Source organism: Zalophus californianus, chromosome 6, assembly GCF_009762305.2.
Source record: "Zalophus californianus isolate mZalCal1 chromosome 6, mZalCal1.pri.v2, whole genome shotgun sequence".
Lineage (NCBI taxonomy): Eukaryota > Metazoa > Chordata > Mammalia > Carnivora > Otariidae > Zalophus > Zalophus californianus.
This window is the reverse complement of record NC_045600.1, coordinates 35,828,843-35,854,051: the sequence shown is the minus strand read 5'-3', so window position 1 is coordinate 35,854,051 and position 25,209 is coordinate 35,828,843. Positions and strand designations below refer to the sequence as shown.

General features: G+C 42.5%; 2 protein-coding genes across 5 annotated transcripts in view; one reads left to right on the top strand and one right to left on the bottom strand.

Moving 5' to 3' along the window:
* LOC113909714 (coiled-coil domain-containing protein 170-like) overlaps positions 1–112 on the bottom strand; it is a 52,451-nt gene extending 52,339 nt beyond the window's left edge. Inside the window, exon 1 of one of the 2 annotated variants that reach the window (XM_027571198.2) lies at positions 8–112. The gene's annotated coding sequence lies outside the window, so the exon portion shown is untranslated. The remainder of the gene's footprint in view (positions 1–7) is intronic. The other variant, XM_027571193.2, reaches the window with a different exon arrangement.
* Positions 113–210: 98 nt separating this feature from the next.
* Positions 211–25,209, top strand: part of MTHFD1 (methylenetetrahydrofolate dehydrogenase, cyclohydrolase and formyltetrahydrofolate synthetase 1) — a 61,625-nt gene continuing 36,626 nt past the window's right edge. Inside the window, exons 1-8 of one of the 3 annotated variants that reach the window (XM_027570601.2) lie at positions 215–352; positions 2,325–2,468; positions 14,580–14,664; positions 20,876–20,935; positions 21,362–21,415; positions 22,304–22,440; positions 22,585–22,685; positions 24,642–24,778. In XM_027570601.2, coding sequence (XP_027426402.1) covers positions 14,617–14,664; positions 20,876–20,935; positions 21,362–21,415; positions 22,304–22,440; positions 22,585–22,685; positions 24,642–24,778 — 537 coding nt within the window. In that variant the 5' untranslated portion in view covers positions 215–352; positions 2,325–2,468; positions 14,580–14,616. Of the gene's footprint in view, positions 353–2,210; positions 2,469–14,579; positions 14,665–20,875; positions 20,936–21,361; positions 21,416–22,303; positions 22,441–22,584; positions 22,686–24,641; positions 24,779–25,209 lie in introns of all 3 variants that reach the window. The other 2 variants (XM_027570600.2, XM_027570599.2) reach the window with 2 other exon arrangements.

Here is a 25,209-nt window from a genome sequence, read left to right as displayed (position 1 = left end):
GCCCTACACGAAGGCGTTATCTGAAACGGCTTCTTCCACCAGCCAATCATTTCTGCCAGCCACTCATCACCGAGTTCGTCCATCTTTCCGAGGCAACCGACGTCCAAATGCCCGCTCTTCGCTACATTAAGGACTTCCGTCGCCTGGACTGCGCACGCGCATCGGGGGGGGCGCAGGCGCAGAAGCAAGATCTCGGGGCGGGGGGGGGGGTAGTCCCTAAACACGTGGGTTGGGCAGTCCCGTGCGCCGTTGGAGCTAGTGGATACTCAGTTTTGGTGGTGTCCGTCGTGGGCAGCGAAGTAATAAAGGCCATGGCACCGGCGGAAATCCTGAACGGGAAGGTGGTCTCCGCGTAAGCACCTGTCGTTGTTGTTAGGGCATGTTGGGCTGCAGGCGAGGGTTCTGAACATAGTGTGCGGGTCCCTACGTTCCCATTTTTTTGCTGGAGGGATACATGTAGCGCAAGAGTAAGGCCAGCCGCGTGGGGAGGGAGGACAAATTATTATTGAACCCGTCACACCTGAAGATCGGTCCCCTGCAGTCAAAGAATGGGGCTTTGGGCACAGTCCGAGTTTCTAGAAGGGCTGCCTGGTGCCTGGGCCCGCTGGCTATTGTGTTTTGGACCAGTACTCTTAACCGGCCCGACTGTGCTCCCCAAATGCAGCTACTGACGGCTTTCTGCCAGAAGAGTGTGGTTGGGACTGTCTGAAGCGCCGTAGTCAGAACTCACTAAGGCAATTTACCCCCTCAACCTATAATTCAGAGGTGAGGAGACAGATTAACGAGGTGAAAAAGCTTGACAAGGTCATAAGGCTGATTAGTGATGGAGGGATTCCTTGCATCCATGGCTTTTCCCACTACACTTGAGTCATCATTTGCTGAGTGGAACCTAATAAATTTCTTTTTCTTTCAATTTCATGCCTAAAAATCTTGTCTCCCTCCAGGCCTTAGAGTTACTTTCAAGTTTGGCTCTTGAGTCCTGCGACTGTTCCCTATTGCATTTGACCTCTGTTTGTTCTACCTCTACGGGAAATCAAAATGCTTAACTAGTGGACATGATTGCAAAACTTACACCCAGGAAGTACACCCTGCTGCTTTTTGTCTGGGAGGTGACTAGTGGAGAAATACCAGAGTAGAAGAGGGAAGGATATATTTTGTGTGACTCTCCTGGAGGTTGATCTTGGGACCGTTGACCTCACCAGTTATTTAGTAATTGCTGTAGTTGGCAATAGTAATTGTCCTGTGAACTTGCCAACTCTGTGATTAAAGGTTTTTGAGTGTGTTAGGGAGTTGTTGGTGAAACCCACCTGGGGCAAAATGATTTTTCCTGGAAGGTAAAGATGGTGGACAAAGAAGATGAAATGTACAGTAAATGGTAGTGAATCTTTCACGTTGGTAAAGAGGAACTCCAGACATTTAGACTAGAAATCACAATCCTTATATCTGAGGGCTTTTCAGCTTGTGCTGTGCTAAACTGCTTTGTTTCTGCTTGACTTTGCTTTTTGTTTGCTTATAGTCAAACCTACTCCCTTTACCAGTGGCTTTTTCTGATAAAGTCTTCCTTTTAGGGGCGCCTGGGTGGCTCAGTCGTTAAGCGTCTGCCTTCGGCTCAGGTCATGGTCCCAAGGTCCTGGGATTGAGCCCCACATCGGGCTCCCTGCTCGGCGGGAAGCCGGCTTCTCCCTCTCCGCCTGCTTATGTTCCCTCTGTGTCTCTCTCTCTGTCAAATAAATAGATAAAATCTTTAAAAAAATAAAATAATAAAAAAAATAAAAGACTAAAAAAATAAAAAGACTGTTTGAAGAGTTAATTTAGACTTGCTTTCTTGCAGGCCACTGAGAATAGGTGCTCGAGGGATATGATTTTGTTGAGTGAGAGCAAGTTAAATATGTTGGTTTGCTCCATAAAGGCAAATATATGCATTGTCTTGTTTATGTCTGTATCCCAAACACCTAGAAACTTTTCACTCCTTAGTAGTTGTGTGGCTTTAAGCAATTTAGTTAACCTGTGTATACCAAAACTTCCTCAGATGTAAAATAAAAATAATATCTAGGCCATTGAGTTGTTAGGAGAATTGAATGAATTTTTAGCTGAAGAGCATTTAGAATTGTTCCTGGCACATAATAAGTGTTCAATACATGTTCGCTGTGTTAATGATTAGAAATGAGTTAATGGATACATGGATGATTGATTCATTATCTTTTTGACAGTCATAGCTGCCTTGAGGTCAATTTCAGTGGTTCTCAACATGAATTCACATTAAAGTGTCATTAAAGTCACTCAGGAAGCTTTTTGTTTTTATTTTTTTTAATTTAAATATGAAGACATAAGTGAGTGTGCCTATCACAAGTATACAACTCAATAAATTTTTTGCAACTGTACTTACCTGAGTAACCCAGATCAAGAAGTGACATTGGCACCCCAGAAGCCCTCCTTCCTATACCCTCCAGTCACCACCTCCCACAAAGGTAATCATTTATCCTGACTTCTATAGATTAATGGTGTCTGTCTTTGAACTTTATATAAATAGCATTGTACAGTATAAAGACTTCTGTGTCTGGCTTCTTTCAATTAACATTGTGTTTCTGAGATTATTTCATATCACATGTAGTTTAGTTCATTTATTCTTACTGCTGTATTGTATTCTACTATATGAATTTGCCACTATTTATTCATCCGTAGACATTTAGTTTCTAGTTTTTGGTGGTATGAGTTGTAACTGCTATGAGCATTCTTTTTCTTTCTTGTTTTTTTGTTAAGATTTTATTTATATGAGAGAGAATGTGAGCAGGGGGAAAGGCAGAGGGAGAGGGAGAAGCAGACTGCCCTCTGAGCTGGGAGCCCATCATGGGACTTGATCCCAGGACCCCAAAATCATGACCCGAACTAAAGTCAGATGCTTAATCGACTAAGCCACCCAGGCGTCCCATGAGCATTCTTTTACATGTCTTGGTGGGACATATACACATTTCTGTTGGTTACATATCTAAGAGTAGAACTGTAGAGTAGTAGGACAAAAATGTATGATCGGTTTTAGTAGAAATTGCCAGTCTTTCCAAGATAGTTTTGCCAATTTAGTCTCATAGGGTACTTGTGAAAAATATCAATGCTTGGGTGCCCACACCAGACTGTTTTAATTGGAATTGCTAGCAATAAGCCACTGGATTCAGATATTCTCTAAATCTTTTAAAAACTCATTTCTGTGATTCTAATGCATCCTGAAAGTTGAGAACCACTTATTTAAAACCTTAGATATAAATCTAGTTCTCATCATTGAAGTATGGTAGTGACTTGGTTATAAGGATTGAAAGCATTTTCTGGGAAAGTCTGTTCCAGGTATAGAAGGGCACCAGCCTACTCAGAGTTGATTTGGCTTACCTTTTACAGTGCCCTGTGGTAAGGTGATCAGTTAGTTCCTACTAACACAATTTTAGACTAAGTTCTCTTTGTACTTACAGAAGATCTTTCATGTGTTAATAAAATGGCTCAGAGACTGCCATACCTTGGCACCTTGACTTTCATGGAGAGCTTGACTCCAGGAGCTGGTACTAGTCACAGTTCCTCAGAGAGAGGGAGCATTGGAACAGGGGACAGCCTTCTTGGCTCATGGGGTCATGCAGTACCCCCCGCAACTTGTGCTGAGGCTGCAACAGGCTTCTGACTCTTGGGCTATGGCTCTGGGGGAACCTGAACAAGAAGGTACTTCTTACAGCTTTGAGTAGGTTGGACTCCATGTGCAGGCTCTGGGCAGGGTGTCCCCACCTGTCCTCTTTCACTAGGTCAGGGACACTCTTGATGGGAAAGGTAAATGAACTTCTTACATGGCAACCAGGGATCCTGGAGTCCAGGGAAGGGGTCCCCTATTCTCCAAGGGTGCAGGTCAGCTTTCTTGGTTGCCCGCAACTATTGGTTCTCCCTAGGAATCACTTTGCAAGCCTTCAAGGCCCTTGGGCAGTCTCTTCCCTGATACAGTGTTTGAACTGTAAAATTTCTTACTTGGAGAAAGAGTGGTACAGGTCATGAGTTCCACAGTCAGAATTTCTCCAAAACCCAGTCCACTCAGTCCATCCCGTCCTGCTGCTCAAAGTGATGTGATTTGGCCAAAGGTCATTAGGCTGGTTAATGGCAGAGGTTCAGCTGGGACAAAGTCGTCTTCTCCCAGTACATGGTGTTTTTTACTGTCAGGCACTTACTACTTTGCTAAAAGGAATTTCGTAAACTAACCTTTTTCTTTACAGCAGTCTTCCTTTCACTGCCATGCTTCCCACTCTGCTGAGAAAGACCATCCTTGAGTTTGGTCTACTTTTATTATTCTTCCTTTGTACCTTCCTCGGAGCTAGGACTAGACAGAGTTCATCATTCCAGATTCCATCTCTGCCTGTTCTACCCTGTGGGAAATCTAGTTGCCCAATTATCTCCCTTTGGAAGGAATACCCCCATTTCTCCCTTAAGGGGAATTCCAAGACTCTATCCTGAGTTTGACAATTGGGAGAGATCTGAGGTTTAGAGGCAAGTGTGTGTCATTTTGGGGTATTTATTCACTTTTTCAACAAATATCTGGGTGTCTTTATGAAAGCACTCTTCAGAGCCTAGAGACTATGGCAAAATAGCCCAAAACCCTACTTCTGGAGTTTGCATCCTCTTAGGTAGACAGAGACAATAAAATAGGTACAAAAATGTGAAATGGTGAAAAGTGCCAAAGGGAAAACCAGAGTAAGGAAGAGGAACAGAGATTTATGAAGCATGGGGGGATTATAATTTTAAATATGGGAATTAAGCTCATACTTATGGGAAAGGTGACTTTAGGGCAAATATTTGAAGGTGATGGCTCCGGGGGCCTACCAGTGTTATGGGGAAGGGAGTTCCTGACCAAAAACACAGCCTGTCCATGACCTCACTGGTTATTAAATGACTGCCTTGGGGTCAATCGTGATGGCCCCAGAGAAGCCGACTGAGCAGAGTTGCTGAGAGAAGTACATTGTCATTGGTGGTGAGAGCCCACCCTGGCTTAACAGAGGTGTCCTTCTAAGAGATTATTCATAGGAGTGAATAATAAGATTCTTCAGTCAGTTGGGAGTCTGCCTTTGGCTCAGGTCATGATCCCAGAGTCCTGGGATCGAGTCCCGCATCCGGCTCCCTGCTCCGAGGGGAGTCTGCTTCTCCCTCTCCTTCTGCCGTTCCCCCTACTTGTGCTTGTGCTCACGCTCACTCTCTCTCTCTGTGAAATAAATAAATAAAATATTTTTTAAAAAGATTATTCAAAAGAGTGGAAATTAGATGGAAGAACCACCCTGTTCTGGTTTTCAGGCTAGAAATTACAGTTCTTCACTATGTGTTCTTTTCAGAGTGGGTCCTACTGAATCTTGTGTGATTTGTTTGCCCTTCCCTTCTCTTTGTTTGCTATACTGGAGTCCTCCATTGGTGGCATTTTTCTTGGTCAAGTCTTCTTTCTGGAAAGACTGGTTGTGAAGAGACAGGGGTTTGCTGCTTGTCAGGTCAGTGAGAGAAGTTGCTCTTAGTTTTTGTAGGTTGAGCAGAGCAGGTTGGATAAGGCTGTAAGCTCCCTGCGGGCGGTATCCCCAGAGCTAGATACAACACTGCCCTCTCTGGGGATCCCTGGGTGACTTAGTTTACCTCTTAGTGCCTTAGTTTCCTCATCTGTATGTTGGAGGAGTAATGGCCCCTAATTCATAAGGTTGTTGAAATTAAATGAGTCATTACTTGTAAAGCATTTAGAGCATTCCATGGCACATAGTAAGTTTTAATGAATTGGTCCTTAGGAAGTACATGTTGAATAAACAAGTCGTGTTTGTATTTATTAAGGCTGTATTTTTGGCAACTGGCTTACAACCTTGAACCTTAAAATTAGAATTTATCCTACTGGTCAAAGATAAAAATGGAACCATGCATGGCTATACATTTAGCTCCAGGGCCAGAACTCTTTCTGGAAACAGAATTTGCTCATCACAGGGAAGGGCTACTAAATGTTGATAAGCTTTTTATTTTGTCCTGTAGATAAAATACCTGTAGACCCTTCTGTGCTTAAAAAAAATTTGCCTGTAATGAGATCCAAAGTGCAGGCCTTTCACAAGTTATCTGGAACCTTGAATGCCCAAGTTGGCTTGAGTCTGGGAGCCTTGTAGGGGAGGAGGTGGGACCTTGTGCGAGGTTGTAAATAGCCAGGCCCTGGAGTATAGTTACCCCTGGCAGAGTCTGGAGCTGGCAGCTGACTTCTTTGACCATAGCACCAGCAAAGGTCCTGACACAGGACGTGGCCAGGAATAAGTGTCCTCATCCATCAGGAAGGTTGGCGTCAGGCAGCTTGGGATTTGGACAGTGGGGCTTTGAGTAGGGGTGTGTGTCGGCCCCTATGTATCTCTATTTGCATGAAGAATCCTCGGGAATGGGGCGCCTGGGTGGCTCAGTCATTAAGCATCTGCCTTCGGCTCAGGTCATGATCCCAGGGTCCTGGGATCGAGCCCTGTGTCCGGCTCCCTGCTCTGCGGGAAGCCTGCTTCTCCCTCTCCCTCTCCCACTCCCCCTGCTTGTGTTCCTTCTCTCACTGTGTCTCTCTTTGTCAAATAAATAAATAAAATCTTTATTAAAAAAAAATTCTCTGGAAGAAGGATTATCAGGCTGGCCTAACACGGAGGAGGGTCCCTGGAGCAGAGGGTTAAAGGCTCCCTCCCCTTTCATTGACCCTGGTAGGGGCTGGGCAGGGTAGAGATGAAGGCCTTCTTGGCCAGGGCAAGTCAGTCAGCCTCACTTTCCTGTTCCATACTGGGGGTGGCGATAGCCATGTTTATATCCCGGGGTTGTGAAGAGGATTAAAGAGTGTGTAATGTCAGGCTCTCGGAACATGCCTGTGTGCTACTGCAGTCGTGACCGATTCTCTGACATCAGATCCACAGTGCAGAAAGCCCCAAGCACCCCTGCGCCGTGCAGTTAGCTTCCCCTGCTACTTTCCCGTAAGGCGTCTCCTGGCACCCTATAAATCCATGAGTTTGAAGGAGTGGCTAACCAGGCCACAGGCAGGATCCCTCAGCCACCCGGGCCACCTCGCCCTCCATTTTGCAGTTTCTGAAACTTCAGCCAGAAGGACTAACATGACCAGGGCTTAGAAGTCTGGGGCAGGGACTCTATAGTGCATTCTTTTGCCTTGCCAAGGGCTTGTCCCTTGCTTGCTAAAAGGAATTGCAAGCTTGTATCCACTGGATTTGTCTCTTCCTGTTAGGAGATGAATGGACTAATTAATCTGTTTGGAAGGTTTCCAAACTGCTTCTCTTCAGAAAGTCATTTTCAAGATTGGAGACAAGTCAAACCTTCTTGCTTCGTTAGCTAAGCTTATTTTCTTTGCCCCCTTGCTTTTGATGAAAAGCTCTTCCCCTGGAGCCTGGGTAGGAGAAGTACAGCTTTGAGTTGTTGGTGCTTGAGGAGTATGAGGAAATAAGGGAGTGTTTCTATAAAAGGTTTTGCCAGAGCCTGTAAGAAATTTATCTTCACTGACTTAACATGATAAACGATCTTTCATTTTGATACCCAAGTATTAGTCCCTGTTTATTTAGTAAGCAGCCTTTTAGACCTAAGCCCTTTTTACCCAAGGTTTTCCTTTAGCCTTCTCTAAAAGCAGAAAGCTCAGGTGAGGCTTTTCTCAGATAAGAGTTCTTTGCCTGCTCTTCCCCTCCAAGTGGAGGCCCCCAGTCTGCCACCTTCTTTCCACATTCCACTTGGATGATGATCCCGAGGCCTGCTTGGGACTTGGGGCCATCATCAGCTCTGATGGCCAGATCTGTGGTTAATAGTGAGACTGATTCTGGGTGTTTGGCTCTCACTTACAGATCCTCATAGTTGGGGCTATCATCCCGTGATGTCTCATAACGCTTGCTACCAACTAATGCTTACAAAATGGTGGCCTAAAGGCCAAATAGAGTTATATATTTTTTTGGGCTTACAGTTATTTTTAAAAATTGGATTACTTCCCAACACATTTATGTGTGTAATTATACTCCCAAATCTGGATGCCTGGCTTTTTGAAAGGAGATGGAAGCTTAGCAATGCTGTACTCTCTATTCTTAATGTCACCAATTTGTCGGATCAGAGTAGAAGCTGCCCTCTCTCCCATATGAGGGGAGATGGAGGTGGGACTGCATTGTTCAGGAATCCTACCACACCTGGTTGTATTCACCTGAACTCTGACTCTATTCAGCTGAACTCATTCACCTCTGAACTCTCAAAAAGGTGTCTTTGTGACCTTTCTCTAATGCACTTTTTTCTCTCTCTCTCTAATGCACTTTTAATCCACTTTTAGATTCCTACCTTTTATGAAACCTTTCTTGATCAGTTCAACCTAGTTTCCCAGCTCCATTTGTTCCTTCTAGATCAGTGGTTCTCAAATGGGGCCAGTTTTGTCCTTTTCTCCACCCCAGGGCGCATTTGGATGTGTTTGGAGACATTTTTGGTTGTCATATGGGGAGTGGCCGTGTGCTAGTGGCATCAAGAGGCAGAAGCCAGGGATGCTCCTACTAAACATCCTACAATGTAGAGAAGAGCCCCCCCTGCCCCCCAACAAAGCATATCTGGCCCAAATGTCAGTAGTGCTGAGACTGATAAACCCTGATCTAGAAACTTAAGGTAAGTAGTTATTTTATGATTGTGTATGTGGATGACCTGTACACTCACTGGGAATTAGATTCATTAGAAATTTATACCATTTAGCCATATTCATGTCATGAATATCAGGCAATTTACCTTCCTTAGGTCTTTGAGAGTTTGAGAGAATTGGGTGCAAGAATTTTACATTATAAATTTTTATTGGAGCATAAAATAGATTCACATTAAGCTTTCAAATATATATTTGAGGTACCTCTCAAGTTTAGTATATATTTGCATTAATTATAATTCTTATTTTAAATATTCTTCAACATAATGAAGGAAAGTACTGATGTTAGTTGACTGTTCTGTATACTGATACAATGTAGCTGTTACTATTATGTCATGTAGCAGTGAAAACAATCAGTTTTTGAAAGAAGGTAATTTAGTCTTTAAATATGACTTAACTAGGAATTTGAAGTATATGTATTTCTTGGAACACTAGGTGGCCTCATAATCACAATGGATTTTACAAGGAACTACATGGTTTTTTTTAAAAAATCTGAAGTATTTTTTAGCAGTATAAAAGTTGTTATGGACAAATGAAATAAAACAACAAATGAACAACATGAAAATAAAGCAAATAAAACATTTGTGTTGTACCACACTGTTAAAATCTTACAACAACAATCTATTCCTTGGGGGAAGAAGCAAAAGAAATTTGTGTCCTTTAGAAAAGCCCTACATACTGAAGATGAATGTCCTTCCTTTTTCTCTGATCAATTACTAAAGGCTTATTCTGTGTACCTTTGAGAATCATTTGAGAATTACTCTAAGCTTGTGCTACATTTCAGTGTTAACTGAGGCAGCTTTATTTTCATCATGTAGATTTCTTAGTCAATTGGTTAAATACCCTTTACTGCTTCCTTTTTCCACCTACAGCTCTGTTGAAATGTACCTGTTGGGTGATTTTAGCAGTGCTTTTTTTTCTCAGTCATAAAATGTCCAAAATTTGAAAATGAGCCATCATGTTAAATAATGAGTTGTAATTTGTAGTGGACTTTTCCAGGAATAATTGTATAAGATTTTGGGCAAAAGAGATCCGGATGACTATTTAAGGGTATTAGGGTTCTTTGGGGGTAATGTGATTCTATAGGGATGTGCACCTTCGACTTTTATTGATTAGGCTCCTATACAACTGTATGTGACAGAAGTTGACTTGGAGAAAACCAATAGTAATGCACATGACTCTTGTCTGTAGAGATTCGAACACATTTTGACAGGTTGAAATAGAAATGATTTCTACCTTGATTTTCGCCTGTTAGAAAAAAAAAGATAACCCCAAACATTGCGTTTTATTGGCCAATAGCAGTGCTTCTCAACCTTGGGTGCCATTAACATTTGGGCTAGATCACCGTTTGCTCTCTTGGGCATTGTACAATATTTAGTTGCGTCTCTGGCCTCTACCCACTAGATGCCAGTAGCCACTTAGTTAAAACTGCATCTGTGTCTGTATCTAATTGGCTATGATTATTTTACTAGTATCAGTCTAACAGGACCAGAGACTGTAATGGTTTACTGCTACTTTGTCTCACCACATTCACTGGCACTCTAGTACGGATTTCTCCTATGCTGAGATTGAGATAGATCTTCCCTTAGGTTTTAGAGAATGTTGATGCAGGATGGTAAGACTCTGGCATTCAGAGGTCTGCTATTCAGGGGTCAAGGGAGTCTTTCCAAGTGCCTATTTCTGCCTCACTTTGCCCCAGAATCTTTACCAGGATAGTGTGACTCATGGACCATGGCTAGAAATCAAGGCATCTGCAACTCAAGGAAGTTTCTATTGATTTAGGAGGTTTCAGTGATTCAGAAATTGTTCTAGCATTTTAACTATTAGAAATAAGGAACTATAAAAACTGAAGAGTTTTCTACCATTTAACTCATCACAGCTGTCTGACCCTAGAAGAAAGGTCGATGAGGGAAGGAGTGTTAACTTTTCTCTCTGTGTATGTATTTCATAGTTTGTTAGCTTCAGGCATGCTTGACACTTGGCTTTTGTTATTCCACTTTTCATTTGAGTTCTTCAGTTAGTAGCCAGCCCAGAAAACCAAGGCAGGGAAAAATTTTTAAGGGACCATGGAGACCTAATTCAACTGTCATGATTTTTTTTCCTTGCTAGAGCAGAAAACTTTCTGCCTATTACTTTAGTGTTCTGATTCTTGTTGATTGTGGTCTCTGTACATTTTTAAATGTCTCATGCTATTCTGATCATGTCTCATAAAGAGGCCTATATGTTAGCTTTTAAACAAATCTTTCTAGTTAGAAGAATATCCCTGCTAATGCAACTTCAAAAACAGTCCTTCTTAGAAAAAGTTTAAGGGAGTCAGTGTAACTGATCTCAACCTATGATCTTTTTTAGAAAAAAAATTTGCATACTTAGACCCATTTAAATTATAGCACAGAAAACCCAGAACATGTTGGGGCATCTGGGTGGCTTAGTTGGTTAAGCATCCGACTCTTGGTTTCGGCTCAAGTCATGATCTCAGGGTTGGGGATTGAGCCCCACACACAGTCAGCTTGAGATTCTCCCTCTCCCCATCCCCTTGCTAGCTCGCTCGGTCTCTCAAATGAATAAATAAATCTTAAAGAAAGAAAATACAGAACATTTTGTTCTTTGCTCTTAACCTACTGGGCTGAAATATTTTCCACCTATACCACCTTGTAGTACTGGGTTCTCATAGCTTGCTACCTGCTCGGTAAAAGTGTTATTTTTAGTTGTCCCGAGACTCACTTTTTCAGGTCTTGGATGGTCATTATTCTAGAAACCTTATAAGATTTGGTAAATAAATTCAAAGTATCAGTATGAAATCTGCTCTATGCCTTAAAATATTTGTGGTCGTCAGTCCTTCCAACTCTATTTTACAACCCCCCAAACCTCAGAGTCATCTGTAGCCCTGGCATTTTCTCTGTGCTTCATGTTAATACATCTAGAATCTAACCACTTCTTGCCAGCATACTATAGATACAGTAGTCCAAGCCACCATCACCCCTGGCCCAGGCCAAGTTTTGAATAACTTCTTGCTTGTGTCCCTGATTCTTACCTTTCTCCCTATAGTCTGTTCCCAATTCAGCAGCCAGGGGTAATCCTTTAGAAATGTTAAGTCCTATCCTGTCAGCAACCAGGAATAATCCTTTAGAAATGCTAAGTCCTATCACATCAGCCCTGTTTCAAGTCCTCTCATGGCTTCCCATCACATACATAATAAAAGACAGGCTACCTGGGTCTACCTGATCTGGTTGCTGCTTCTCCTGGGACCTCATTTACCCACTCAGGGCCTTTGCACTTGCTGTTTTTTCAGCCAGTTGGCTCTTAGAAAGCCACAGGACTGCTCAGAGCCCATTTCTATATCTTTGGGAAGAGGAAAGCCTCTCCTCCCTCAGTTACCAACATTATTGAGAATCTCAGATACAGGTGTCCCCCATGATTCGAAAGTACAACGTTCCTATGAAACCTTTCACAAGCCAAAGTGGCACAGAGCGAAGAAGCAGTTACCATTAATTTATATGGAAAATTTTTTGAGCGTTCCCAGACCCAAAAAATAACCTTGCTTAGGCTTTTCTGATACCTTAGGGCGCATCTTGCTAATAGATGCACAAAATAGTGCCTCTGTAAGGGCTTGCTGCAAAACAAACACTGGATGCTATTTTTGTTTTTTGCCTTTTTTCATAAAAGGGAAAATCCTTTGGATTCCTTTCGGTTAGTGAGAACAGGCACTAATGTAGGTCTTTCTGAAAAGTGAAGTAGAGAAACCTGAACTGCTGGATTTTTACCATGGCTGTATCAAGCTGTTTTTGCTGTTGTTCCTGATTATTGTCTTACATTGTGCCTAGAGATGCTTTTTCCACCCCCAGCAAATTTTTTTTTTTAAAGATTTTATTTATTTGAGAGAGAGAGAATGAGAGATGGAGAGCACTAGACGGAAGAGGGTCAGAAGGAGAAGCAGACTCCCTGCTGAGCAGGGAGCCCGATGCAGGACTCGATCCCGGGACTCCAGGATCATGACCTGAGCCAAAGGCAGTCGCTTAACCAACTGAGCCACCCAGGCGCCGACCCCCAGCAAATTTTGCGTGGGTTGGGAGCATTAAAGGAGAACCAGTAGGAACCTGTGTCTAGGCCTTTGCAATTTGAATAACTTCTTGCTTGTGTCCCTGATTCTCACCTTTCCCCCTATAGTCTGTTCCCAGTTCAGCAGCCAGGGGTAGCCCAGCACTCCATCCAGTCAAGCAGGGGAAGCAGCCAAGACTGGAACTGCTGGGGTGTTTCAGTGGCAGGCCAGGGAAGACATGGTGGCTCCAGTATTTCCTATTCTCTTGTGGCAGAGCAGTGCTGTGGCCTCTGTTCAGGTCATATCCCAGTGAAACAAAATCCAACAGTCTATTCATTCTTTTGAACTGTACTATTGTATAGGATAATTGATACAACTGATTTTTAAAAATAAGGTCACTAGCTAGAAATACAGCTTTGAACTCTTAAGTATGACCACTTATATCATTCAACATTCTTACCATTGATGAGGCTAATCCAAATAATCTATTTCTTGTGACACCTGTGCCTATTTATGTCAGTGGATTGTAAAGTGTGCAGAACTGGATCAGGGAGTAACCACATTAGAAAGAGGGAAGAGATGTTTGCTAATGTCTGTAATAGCGGTTAAGATGAAGAAAGGCAAATGACAAAAATGGTCCTTCACCAGAGACAGATCCTGTTCAAGTTCACGACTGTATCATAACTGGGCAAAGTTGGACTATTTAGAATATTTACTTAGGGATGTAATTTAATGTACTTGATGTCCTGTTGCATTGTTGAGAAGTTTCATGTTTCATGAGAGGTGATACTTTTTTTTTTTAAGATTTTATCATTTATTTGACGGAGAGAGACTGTGAGAGAGGGAACACAAGCAGGGGGAGTGGGAGAGGGAGAAGCAGGCTTCCCGCTGAGCAGGGAGCAGGGCTCGATCGATCCCAGGACCCTGGGATCATGACCTGAGCCGAAGGCAGACGCTTAACGACTGAGCCACCCAGGCGCCCTGAGAGGTTATACTTTTGACCTTGTGTTAAATTCTTTTGTAAGGAAAATTCTTTTGTGAATTAGAATATAATTTATAAATTCATACTGACTTTGGAGTGGGATTCATTGATTATCATTCAGCCTTATGTGGATACCCTGTGATCATCTTACCAGGGAAGGTTGAGTGTGTTTGAGCTCTAGTTCTTTACTGCAGGATTTTTTCATGTAGCATCTGGGGAGAAGAAATGCTGAAAAAGATGAGGATAAGCAGCCTTCCAGAAATGCTGGTTCAAGTTTTCATTTGTTCACTCTGTGATTTTGAATGCCAACAACTAAAATGTTTTTTTTTTTTTAATTTAAATTCAGTTAATTAACATATAACGTATTATTTGTTTCAGGGGTACAGGTCTGTGATTCATCAGTCTTATATAACACCCAGAGCTCATTATAGCACATACCCTCCCCAGTGTCCATCACCCAGCCACCCCATCCCCCCACCCCGTCCCCTCCAGCAACCCTCAGTTTGTTTCCTGAGATTTAGAGTCTCTTATGGTTTGTCTCCCTCTCTGGTTTCGTCTTATTTCGTTTTTCCCCTCCCTTCCCCTATGATCCTGTGTCTTGCTTCTCAAATTCCTCATATCAGTGAGATCATATGATAATTGTCTTTCTCTGAAACCTAGAATGTTTTAAAATAACTGTCCCCATACCTCGTGACCCAGTCAGTGTCATTAGGAGTTAGAAAAAATCCATGTCTACTTGAGTCCTGGAGGGTGGATGGGAAATTCATGGTACATACTATATCAGATAATGCGTATTCAGTGAAGATGTTTTGAATTTAAAAGAGAAATACATGTAATAATCCACATGGCTTATTTGTGCTTGAAACACTCGATGTTAATTCCAGCCTTTTCTTTTCCTCTAGGCAAATAAGGGAGAGACTGAAGAACCAAGTCACTCAGATGAAGGAGCAAGTTCCTGGTTTTACACCAGGCCTGGCAATTGTACAGGTATTGTGATCGTGTTATTTCCACTAATATCTTCCTCTCCAAACCTCTCAGCAGCACTTAAGACAGCAAGCACTTCACATCTCTCCTTTTGTTTTGCTTTGTTTTGTTTTGTTTTGTTTTCCGTGAAACCTCCTTTCAGGTTCTCTCTGCAGGCCACCCCTCTTCAGCTCAACTTGTAGATGTTGGTGTGTCCTGGCCCTCTGCTATTCTCTGTGGGCACCTTTTCCCTAGTCCAGTGTCTCTTGACCTTTGGGTTTTAGGACCGCTTCACACTTTTCAGAATTTAAGATCTTAGAGAGGTCTTATGTTTATATGGATTTACCATTGATATTTACTGTATTAGAAGTTAAAATAAGTTTTTAAATATTTATACATTTTAAAATGCCAGTAGTAAGTTTATTATATGTTAGCATAAGTAACATTCTTATGGGAAAAAAAAAAAAAAAACTTTTGGGCCATCTAGGTGGCTCAGTCGTTAAGCGTCTGCTTTCAGCCCAGGTCATGATCCCAGGGTCCTGGGATCGAGTCCCACATCCAGTTCCCTGTTGGGCGGGAAGCTTGCTTCTTCCTCTCCCACTCCCTCTGCTTCTGATCCCTCTCTCGCTGTCTCTCTCTGTGAAATAAATAAATAAAATCTTAAAAAAAAATAACTTAAAAAACAAAATGTAGTGAGAAGAGGGACATTATTTTACATTTTTGCAAAAACACTATACTATCTGGCTTAATAGAAGACGGCTGGATTCCCATCTGCTGCCGCCTTGAGCCTTTTGCTACACGCTGGCTTGAGTGAAATATATGAAGAAAATCTGGTCTCCTGTAAATGTATAGTTGTAAAAGGGAAGGCTGTTTTTAGTCCTCTTCCCAGATAAGTGTGGCTGCTTTTCTTTGTTACTACAACAGGACTTCGTAAGTTTTACAGGTTAGTTGCAGTGTGGAATCTGAAAGTGTTATCAGTGAACTTTCCTGCTTGGTTACATCAAAATCCGTTGTATTTTGTTGCAGTTTGAATGGATATTTACCCATCCTTGGTTTGTTTTGCCCTTCATTTCTCATTTGGAAAAAAATGATTCGCTGAATTATGCAGATTTTCCAAATGTTAACGCGTTTCATTATGCAATATAAAGAAAATCACAGGTGTTAATATTGCCAACAAACTCATCAGAAAAAGTTTGTAATTATTGAGAAGTTTATCAAGCTCACAGGAGTGGATAAAAAAGTTCTCATTTTCACTTGAAAGCTCAGATTTTGCCTTTAGCAAAATCTGTTAGCTGTTTTCCTTGAAGTAGCAGGCTCACTTTGTCCAATTTTGAGAAAATATTTGCCAAATATTCAAGCGTGAATAATCATTGTCAGTTTTTTCAAGTAAAGATAGTGTTCCATTTAAAAAATGCGGCAGTTCTGCTTGCAAGGCCAAAAAGCACAGGCTTTTCCTGGTGACAGCCACCTCTGTGTGGGACAGAAGTGCTTTACGAATGCTTCCCAGTTCTCGACACAGGGTATTAAGACGACATGAATGCAAGGGCTCAGGTCTCATAAAATGAAACAGTTTTCCTGCTTCATCAAGAGCGCTTTTTTTTTTTTTAGATTTTATTTATTTATTTGAGAGAGAACAAGAGCGAGCGAGAGAGAGCGAGCACACACAGAGGCAGAGGGAAAGGGAGAAGCAGACTCCCTGCTGAGCAGGGAGTCCCACGTCGGACCCACTGAGCCACCCGGGCGCCCCCATCAAGAGCACTTCTAAGTGAAATTGGCATCTGTTTTTACAGTGTGTGGCGTGACTAGTATCGTTTGGTGCCACTGCCTTGATTTGTGCTAAGTCACTGGCAGTCTTACCCACCATTACCTGTGCAGCATTAATACAGATGTCATCCTACAGTGAAAAAGGCAGATGACATCATAGTATCATGATAAAATAGTCTGGCACGCGCAGAGCTTCTGAAAGGGTCTTGCGGTTCCCCCAAGAGTGTGTGAACTGTGGTTTGGGAACCGTTGCCCCAAATCTGGTAATTTAACCTGGCTCTCAGTACCAGCTCTAGGTCAGTAGCTTCTAAACCTGGGTTTCTTCTGAATTCTAGACTCTTGGTTTCTAGGACATCTCTCATTTCCCTTCCTTTTCTAATCTCCTTTGCTTACTGTTCCTCATTTTCCTGATACCTAAAGCATTTGAATGCCGCAGGGCCCAGCCATGAAGCCTCTTTTCCACCTGTTCTTTCCCTAAGTGAGCTCACTCAGTTCTCCCAGCTGCTGGGAGATTTAGGCCCCTCTCCAGGGTTTCTTGCCTGAGCTCCTGATTCATCCCATAGGAGGCATTCAACAAATGTTTGTTGTGTAGACAGACGGACAGATGTACATTTGAAGGGTTGACTTGGATGACAGGAGACTGATAACTTTCATTTGAAATGCCCTTTAGAGATGCCTGCTTCCTCAATTCACATTTCTGTGTGTGTGTGTGTGTCTCCATGTGTTATCATCTAATCCCTTGCTAAGTTTCTGTACTGTGTTCATCAAGAATTTCAGAGTGAATAGTTCTTAAATATTTCCCCTACTGCTGTTCATTGTCTAAGAGGCCTTAGCTGCGAAGAAAAGCACAGAAGGCCTGTGGTTCTGTCTGGTGTGTTCTCTGCTGTGGTGGGTTTTTTCCTTTTTTTGCAAATTAATGGGAATCAAAGGTATATGTTGTGGGCGTTCACTTGGGACATCTGGGAGACCAGTTATTTCTTGGCTTATTCTTGTAAATCGTTTGTTGTAGAAAGAGTAAATGTGGTAGGCAAGAACTTTATTTCTGTAAACCTTTCAGAAGGTTTCAGAAAGGATCCAAAATAATTCCAATTTTAGCAATATTGCGATTTTTTTTCCTGTTTTTAAGATTGACTTCCAAACTTGTATTTTAAATTTATTGATTGCAAGTGTTTTCATTACATAAACACTGTTCTGCAGCTTGTCTCCTGTGTCCTTGCCAATAAAACAGTGGTAGAATATTTTAATCTTGCGCTTTAGCACCAGATTCAACATCTTTCCACGATGCAAGGCCTACACATTATGTTGGAATCACATCCCTGCTGCCTCAGACCTCTTGTTTTTTCCCTCCTGGTGACTGACACCACTTCCCACACACTCAGCCAGAAACGCAAGCTCTTTAGGATTTCTGTCCCTCAGTCCCTTAAGACCCCTTAGTGAATATCATGCTATTGATTGTGCCTCTCATAAGCTCTTGGTATGTGTTCCCTCCTTTCAGTTTCTACTGCTCCCACCCTCTCGGGCCACTACAGTCACCTGCTTACAGGTTTTAGGCTTCTGATCTGGACACTTCCAGTCTGTCTTTCTAGCTACAACTGCAGGACTGGTCATAATCCATCCAACCACACCCACGCCATCCTTTGTAGAAGGAATGACAGTATGTACAGGATCTCTCCCTCCCCCTCTGCCCCCTCCCTCTCCCTGCTCACACTCGCTTGCTCTCTTTCTCTCAAAATAAAATAAATAAAATCTTAAAAAACAAAAAGCAGGAATTAGTTAATTGTGGCCCATATCCAAATGCTGCCCAGGTTGGAAAGGGTAAGAATGAAGCAGAAGAATATATGATAGATTATGTGGCCTCCAAAAGCTAAAATATATACAAACAAAATAGTTTGCAGACTCTTGGTGTTAAAAAAAAAGTCTTGAGGCACCTGGGTGGCTCAGTTGGTTAAGCATCCAACTCTTGATTTTGGTTCAGGTCATGACCTTAGGGTCGTGGGATCAAGCCCTGCATTGGGCTCTGCCCTGAATGTGGAGCCTGAGTAAGATTCTTTCTCCCTCTCCCTCCCCACCTCTAAAAAATAAAAGTCCCTAACTTGTTCAGGGATAGGACTTTTTTAGAATAATGTAATTCATCTTTTTCAAGGAGGAAATTAGCATTACTGGTAAAATGTTTCAGTGATTTTCTTGATAAACTGATAGGATTAAGATTTGTTCTCAGAAACCGGTCTTCCACCTACTCATTTGACTGTCAGTCAAGAATCTACTGTTCTCAACTAAACATTCGTTCTGCATCTAGTCTCTAGTCTATCAATGATTGTATAACCATTTTTCCCTACAAAATGTTCATACTGGGGCACCCGGGTGGCTCAGTCAGTTAAGCATCTGCCTTGGGCTCAGGTCATGATCTCTGGGTCCTGGGATTGAGCCCTGTGTCAGATTCTCTGCTCAGCGGGAAGCCTGCTTCTCCCTCTTCCTCTGTGGTCTCTGTCTCCCCCTCTCTCTCTCTCAAATAAATAAATTTTAAAAATTAAAAAAATAAATTAAAAAAATAAAATGTTCATACTGAGAGTCTTTGGATTGGCTTTTAAGAGGTCTTTTCCTTTGCATTAGGATTATAATAAAACTTTGATATATGCTTATAACTAAAACTATTACACTTTCTTTTTAAAACTGGTCACAGTTTTGGAGTTTATGGTTTGTTTGGGTTTTTTTTAAGATTTTAGTTTTAAGTAATCTCTACACCCAATGTGGGGCTCAAACTTATAACCCCGAGATCAAGAGTCACATACTCCACCAGCTGAGCCAGCCAGGCTCCCCTGGTTTTGGAGTTTTAGAAAAATTCTTTCGGAAACATGCAGACAGAAAACAGTTACCTATAAAAGAACCACAACAAAAGACTTGAGACTTCTCTTCTGTCACACTAGATGCCGAAGATAGCATCTCTGAAGGAAAATGTCATGACTCCAGATTCAGCCAAGTGAATCCTGTCAAGGGCAAAAACAGCAGAAAAATATTTTCAGATACACGTAGACTCAGAAAAGTGCCCACATACCTTTTCTGGGAAAGTGACTTAAAGTTGCATTTCAGCTACCTGGGGGGATGTAGGAAAATAAACTATAGAACAGAGAAGTTGTGGTTTAAAAAGGACTGGCCATGAGCAGTCGAACCATTTAATCTCAGAGTTAAGTTTAAATAATTCAGTGTAGTTATAAATACTAATGAAAATGTGAAGAACAATACTGTTGTATTTGGAACCACCTCCTTTCCTACTCAGATCTAAGAATCCCAGAGTGTCTCAAACGTGATAACTGAATCCAGGAGGGCTGGGTGGTAGTGACAAGGAGCACATAGAGGAAATGACTGAGGAACAAATATGAGAGGCTCCGAAATTCTAGCAGTTCCCCACAGGAAGAAGCTAATGCAGAGAGGTGCAGGTAACCCATAAAAAATCAAATTCCCCTCAAAGGATTCCTCTGATTCTTGAAATTCAGAGGAGCACAAGCAAAACTGAGAACTATCTATAAAGAACAGCTGAAGCTTAAGCATAAGGCCAGGTTCTGGAACCCTGAGGAGAGCTTCCAGTGACAGCAGCAACGTGACAGGGACTGGAAATACTCTGTTCCTAAGGCCAACTTCTTTCTCTGTGGTTGTCCTGTTTAAAGGAGTGCGGCGTCTGTTGTCTGTGGTATCAGCAGGCCTACCGTTTTTTCCCTCTGCAGTTCTACGAGCAACCAAACTTACATCAATCACGGGAACTTGGAAAATATCTGTAAAATAACATTTTACAGATAGATGATTACAAGTGAAAAATTACAAATATATGTACATGATGAAAGACACTGAGGGAACATAGCAAGATGCAGCGTGGTGATTCAGAGGACTTGCTTCTGCACCATGCCTTCCCCTCTCTCTTGAGGGCAGCACATAGCCCTTTGCCTTGCATAGGTGTCTCTTCCGTGTAAGCTAGAATTAGTTTCACCCCAGCTGGTTTCTCCTCTGTGTAGCTGGGCAAGAGAACTTTCCACTGCCCCTGGGGGTGGGAGAGAGGGTGCAGAATATACCCTCTGGGTGTTCTTGGCTTCCATAGCCATGGTGTTTTTCTTGCCTAATGACAGTTCAGCCCTCCGTGCTCTGTTCTGTTATGTCAGCTCAAAGGCAGACAAATTCCACGTTTCAGGTAGGGCTGTGGCACCTTCGCTCAGTTTCCAAGGCAGATGCATATGTCCCCTCCTTTTTTTTCTTGTGGCTTTTTCAGTGGGAATTGGGTGGGCCTTGTTTGGGGAGGGATTGGTAACACCACCTGTGTTCACATCTCCGTTCTGTCCCAGCATTCTCCTGTTCTCCTGTAAAGGTCTCTGCAGCAAGAGTCTCATGATTAAACGTTCCTTTTATCAAAACTAAAATTTTAGAAGCTTTTCTGTACACTTTGCCTTTCCTTGATCATCTGATTTACATGTATTTATTATTCTAGGTTGGCAACAGAGATGATTCTAATCTTTATATAAATGTGAAGCTGAAGGCTGCTGAAGAGGTAAAACCCGGAACAGCTGCGCCGTCACCCCCACTCCCCTCCCCAGCTCTTGTTGATGACCCCTTGTCCTTTGCAACCCTCCCTGTAAAAACTGTCATTGGCCACCACAGACTTGAGTTTCTCAATTTTGCAAGTCAGAAATGTAGGACTTAAGCTGCAGTCTCTGGTTTGCCCTTGAATGTTTTCTAATCAGTGATCCGCAGACTTCCCAAAGAGCAGGGAGAGTGGACATGAAATTGCTTGAGTGCAGTGGTGACAGTGAACAAGGATGAATGTGTCAAAGTGAGAGACTCATTCTTCAGAACATACGAGGCTGAAACGGTGACTAAGACCACCTGATTTGATTTAGTCATCTTGGTTAAAAGAAATGGGCCCATGTCTCATGTGCTCTTGCCACTGACCTGTTTTAAATGATCATTTTTGCAGATTGGGATCAAAGCCACGCACATTAAGTTACCAAGAACTGCCACAGAATCCGAGGTGAGCTGTGATGGATTGATTGTTAAGAGGACAACTAAAGTGCATTCCTCTCTGGCTTTTGGGTTAGTGGAATTTTAGGGATTGGTACATTTACCACAGGAAAGACCTTGAGGCAGTTCTTTCTTCATAGACTCTGCCTCCAGAAAATATTTGCAAACACCCACAGAGTGAATGGTACCATCGTAGGGTATGGCCGCTTCGTACTCAGCGCGTGATTGCAGCATCATGTGCTTCAAATCCCCTGCAGTGTTCATTAAAAACTGATCCTGGGCCTGTAGCTATTTGCCTTTTAAAAAACCAAATATGGAGTTCGGGGAAAAAAAAAACAAACCAAATATGTATTCCATTTCTATGATGTTCAAGAATAGGCTAAACAAATCATCAGTGACTAAAGTCAGAACTGTGGTTTCCCAAGGGTGGAGGGAGTAACCGGGAAGGAACAGGCGAGGAAAAGAACTTTCTGAGGTCATGGAAATGTCCTACATCTGCGCCGTCCAGTGGGGTAGCTCCTAGCCCCATGCGGCCATTTAATTAAAATAGAATGTAATGTAGAATTCAGTTCCTTGGTTGTGCTAGCCACGTTTCAAGTATTCATTCGCCATTACTGCATGGCAAAGTGTGCATGATAGAACATTCCTTTCGTCACAGAAATCTTGACTTGCATGAGTAACATGGGTATTACTATTAAAGTTCTTAGCTCTTTGATGAATTCCTTACCAGACACTGAAGATTACATTTGGTGTTAGAGTTGCTCTCAGGTTCAAGGGGAGGTACATTCTAAGAGGACTACAGTTAAACTCCTGGGGGAAGATAGAGCTACTGAAAAGTGTTTTCTCCATCTTTTTGGTTTCTGTATATTATACACATTGTGTGCGGTGTTACTTTTAGGTCTTAAAGTACGTTACATCATTGAATGAAGACCTCACTGTACATGGTTTCATAGTACAGCTGCCTTTAGATTCAGAGAACCCCATTAACACTGAAGCAGTGGTCAATGCGATCATACCTGAAAAGGATGTGGATGGGTGAGTGTGCCTGGGCTCTCTATGTCACGTTGCAAGATTCTGACTATATTTCTGTTTTCGGAACAAACCATATGTGCTTCTAAAGATTACAGTAAAGACATCTAATTACTTTCATTTCCCCCTTCGTTGCTTTCATTGTTTTAGGTTAACTAGCATCAGTGCTGGAAAACTTGCTAGAGGTGACCTAAATGACTGTTTTATCCCTTGTACGCCTAAAGGATGTTTGGAACTCATCAAAGAGACAGGTAAAAACAAGTGAATGAAAACAAAGCATCATTTCTTGGGCCTGGTTTAGACACATGGAGGCAAAGAGGAGGTACCCTGTGGGCCCTAAATAAAGGGATTTGATTGGCACAAGGACCTATCAACTGGGAGCTTTACCTAAATTCTCAATTTTCTCAACAGCTCTTTGAACTAGGTACTATTATTGCTCAACAGCTTGAGAAGACAGTCTCAGAGAGATGCATAACTTGTCCAAGCAGTAGCAGAAGCAAGATTTGAACTCAGGGTTACTTGAGTTTCAAAGAAATTTATTTTTTATGAAAAAGTAACTTATCAAATAATAAAGATTCAGACAAAGGGAAAAGTCCCAACCCCCACAATGGGCCCTGAGTCTCCATAATAGTTTGAGGACTCGACAGATGGCTGGAAACAGATCTCTTGAACAGTTGGCCATGCTACCCCATTACCTAGTCAACATCTTGGTATTTTAATTTCATCATGAACACTTTTTGCAGAGGTTATTTTTTACAAGGAAATGTGTCCTATTTAAAGGAAGTGGATCAGAAGTTTTAAGTGGAAAGTGTTGGCCAATGTAAATGAAAGTTTTCTGTGATTGGAAGAAAAGGTCAAGTTATAAGCCTTGGGACAGTTATTACCGTTTAGTCCTATAACTAAATTTATATTCTAGCATATTTAGCAAATTGTATTACAACTTGATAGGAACAAATCCCCTGAGCCACAGAAGCTCTAGGCTTCCCACTTAGTAATAGTGAAGCTATTTGCCCTAACACAGCTTCAGGTCCTTTGCTGAATCCTAAAAAGTACAGAGTAAGGTACCTTTTAAACACTTCACACTTGGAGGGCTTGACTTCTAGATGTTCATCATATTAACATTATATAAAAGCTTAGCTTTTTTGAATAAGATGTTATACAAGAAGCACAATTTAAATACAACCTGCCTTGGGGTGCCTTGGGGGCTCAGTCGGTTGAACATCCAGCTCTTGGTTTCTGCTAGGCTCATAATCTCAGGGTCAGCCTGAGATCAAGCCCCGTGTCAGGCTCCATGCTCAGCATGGTCTCCTTGGGATTTTCTCCCTCTCCCTCTGTCCCTACCCCTGCTCTTGGTCTCTCTCTCTCATGTGAATAAATAAACCTTAAAAAAAAAAAACACAGCCTGCCTTAAGCAAGAGTTCACTTCAGCAGGACTGGGTAGAGGGTCTCAGGCGGAGTCTTCAGGATCTTATCCCTGCTTGCTTCTGTGTGGTGACTCCTTCAGCTCTCCTTGGTGGTCCAGAGCAGATCTCATTGGTTGGGGCGGAAATGTGGGTGAGCACCCAAACCATCTCTGTTGAGTAGAGTATGTCAGTCCTAGAAAGGACATTGTGATAGTACCAGAAGAAGGGATGCTGAGTAGACAAAAAGAAATCTTACAGCTACGTTTAAAGTTCCCCTTTATCACTGCCCTGTAAATAACCCTATGGCTCAGGCCCTGTGTCAAAAGAGAAATGCAGCTGAGGAACTGCATAAATGAACTTAACAGAGCTAGAAAGACTTATTGAGACTTCTCTAATATCCTTTGCTTTTCTCCAGCCCAGCACAGGCATCCTATTTGTTATAACTACTTTTCCCACATAAGTAAATCTACTGTCTTTGTCCATATGGCCGTTTAGCTGTATGTCAGGGTTTCTTTTTTCTTTGAGTGTAGGTTTTCTTCCCACTCTCCTATGACTCAATGAATGGATCTTGGCTTAGGCAGCTCCCAAAAGCCCCCAGCAAGAAGGACACAGTACAAGTCCCAACTTGTAACTGAAATCCTAGAGTTGAGAGTATTATTGCCAAGGAAGGGATATTTTTAGGAAGATTTCTGGTTGATGCTAAGAACGCGTTTTTGTGCACTTGTTCTGAATTTTCCCATTTCGGTGGCATGTGAAGAGGGCAGCTTCTCCTAATACTCTCACCCACCCTGACTCTTCTTTCAGGGGTGCAGATCGCTGGAAGGCACGCAGTCGTGGTCGGGCGCAGTAAGATAGTCGGTGCCCCCATGCATGACTTGCTTCTGTGGAACCATGCCACAGTGACCACCTGCCATTCCAAGACTGCCAATCTAGGCGAGGAGGTAAGGGGTCCAGAGTGCAGTGGGAGAGGGTGTGTGTGTGTGTGTGTGTGTGTGTGTGTGTGTGTGTGCGCGCACACGTGTGTGGTAGGTCTTCTCACATAGTGGGAACAGCTAACATTTAAGTGCCAGACATTGCCATGTACTTTACCTCATTCGATATTTCATTGAACCCCTCTTGCTGTCTCTTGTTTCTTGTCTCATCTTACATGATAAACAAATTTCAGTTACAAAACTTGCCCAAGTCCTGTAGCTCTTGTTCTGATCGTATTCTCTCCGTAGTGGCCTGCCTTGTGGTAGATAGGGACTAGCAGTTCAGAAACTGGGATGGAGCCCAGCAGCCAGATCGAGGATGTGTAACACAGTGGTGGCCTCAGAGGTCGAGGTGCTTCAGAGGGGGCATGTGGACAGCAGTGCCATGACATGTGTCACAT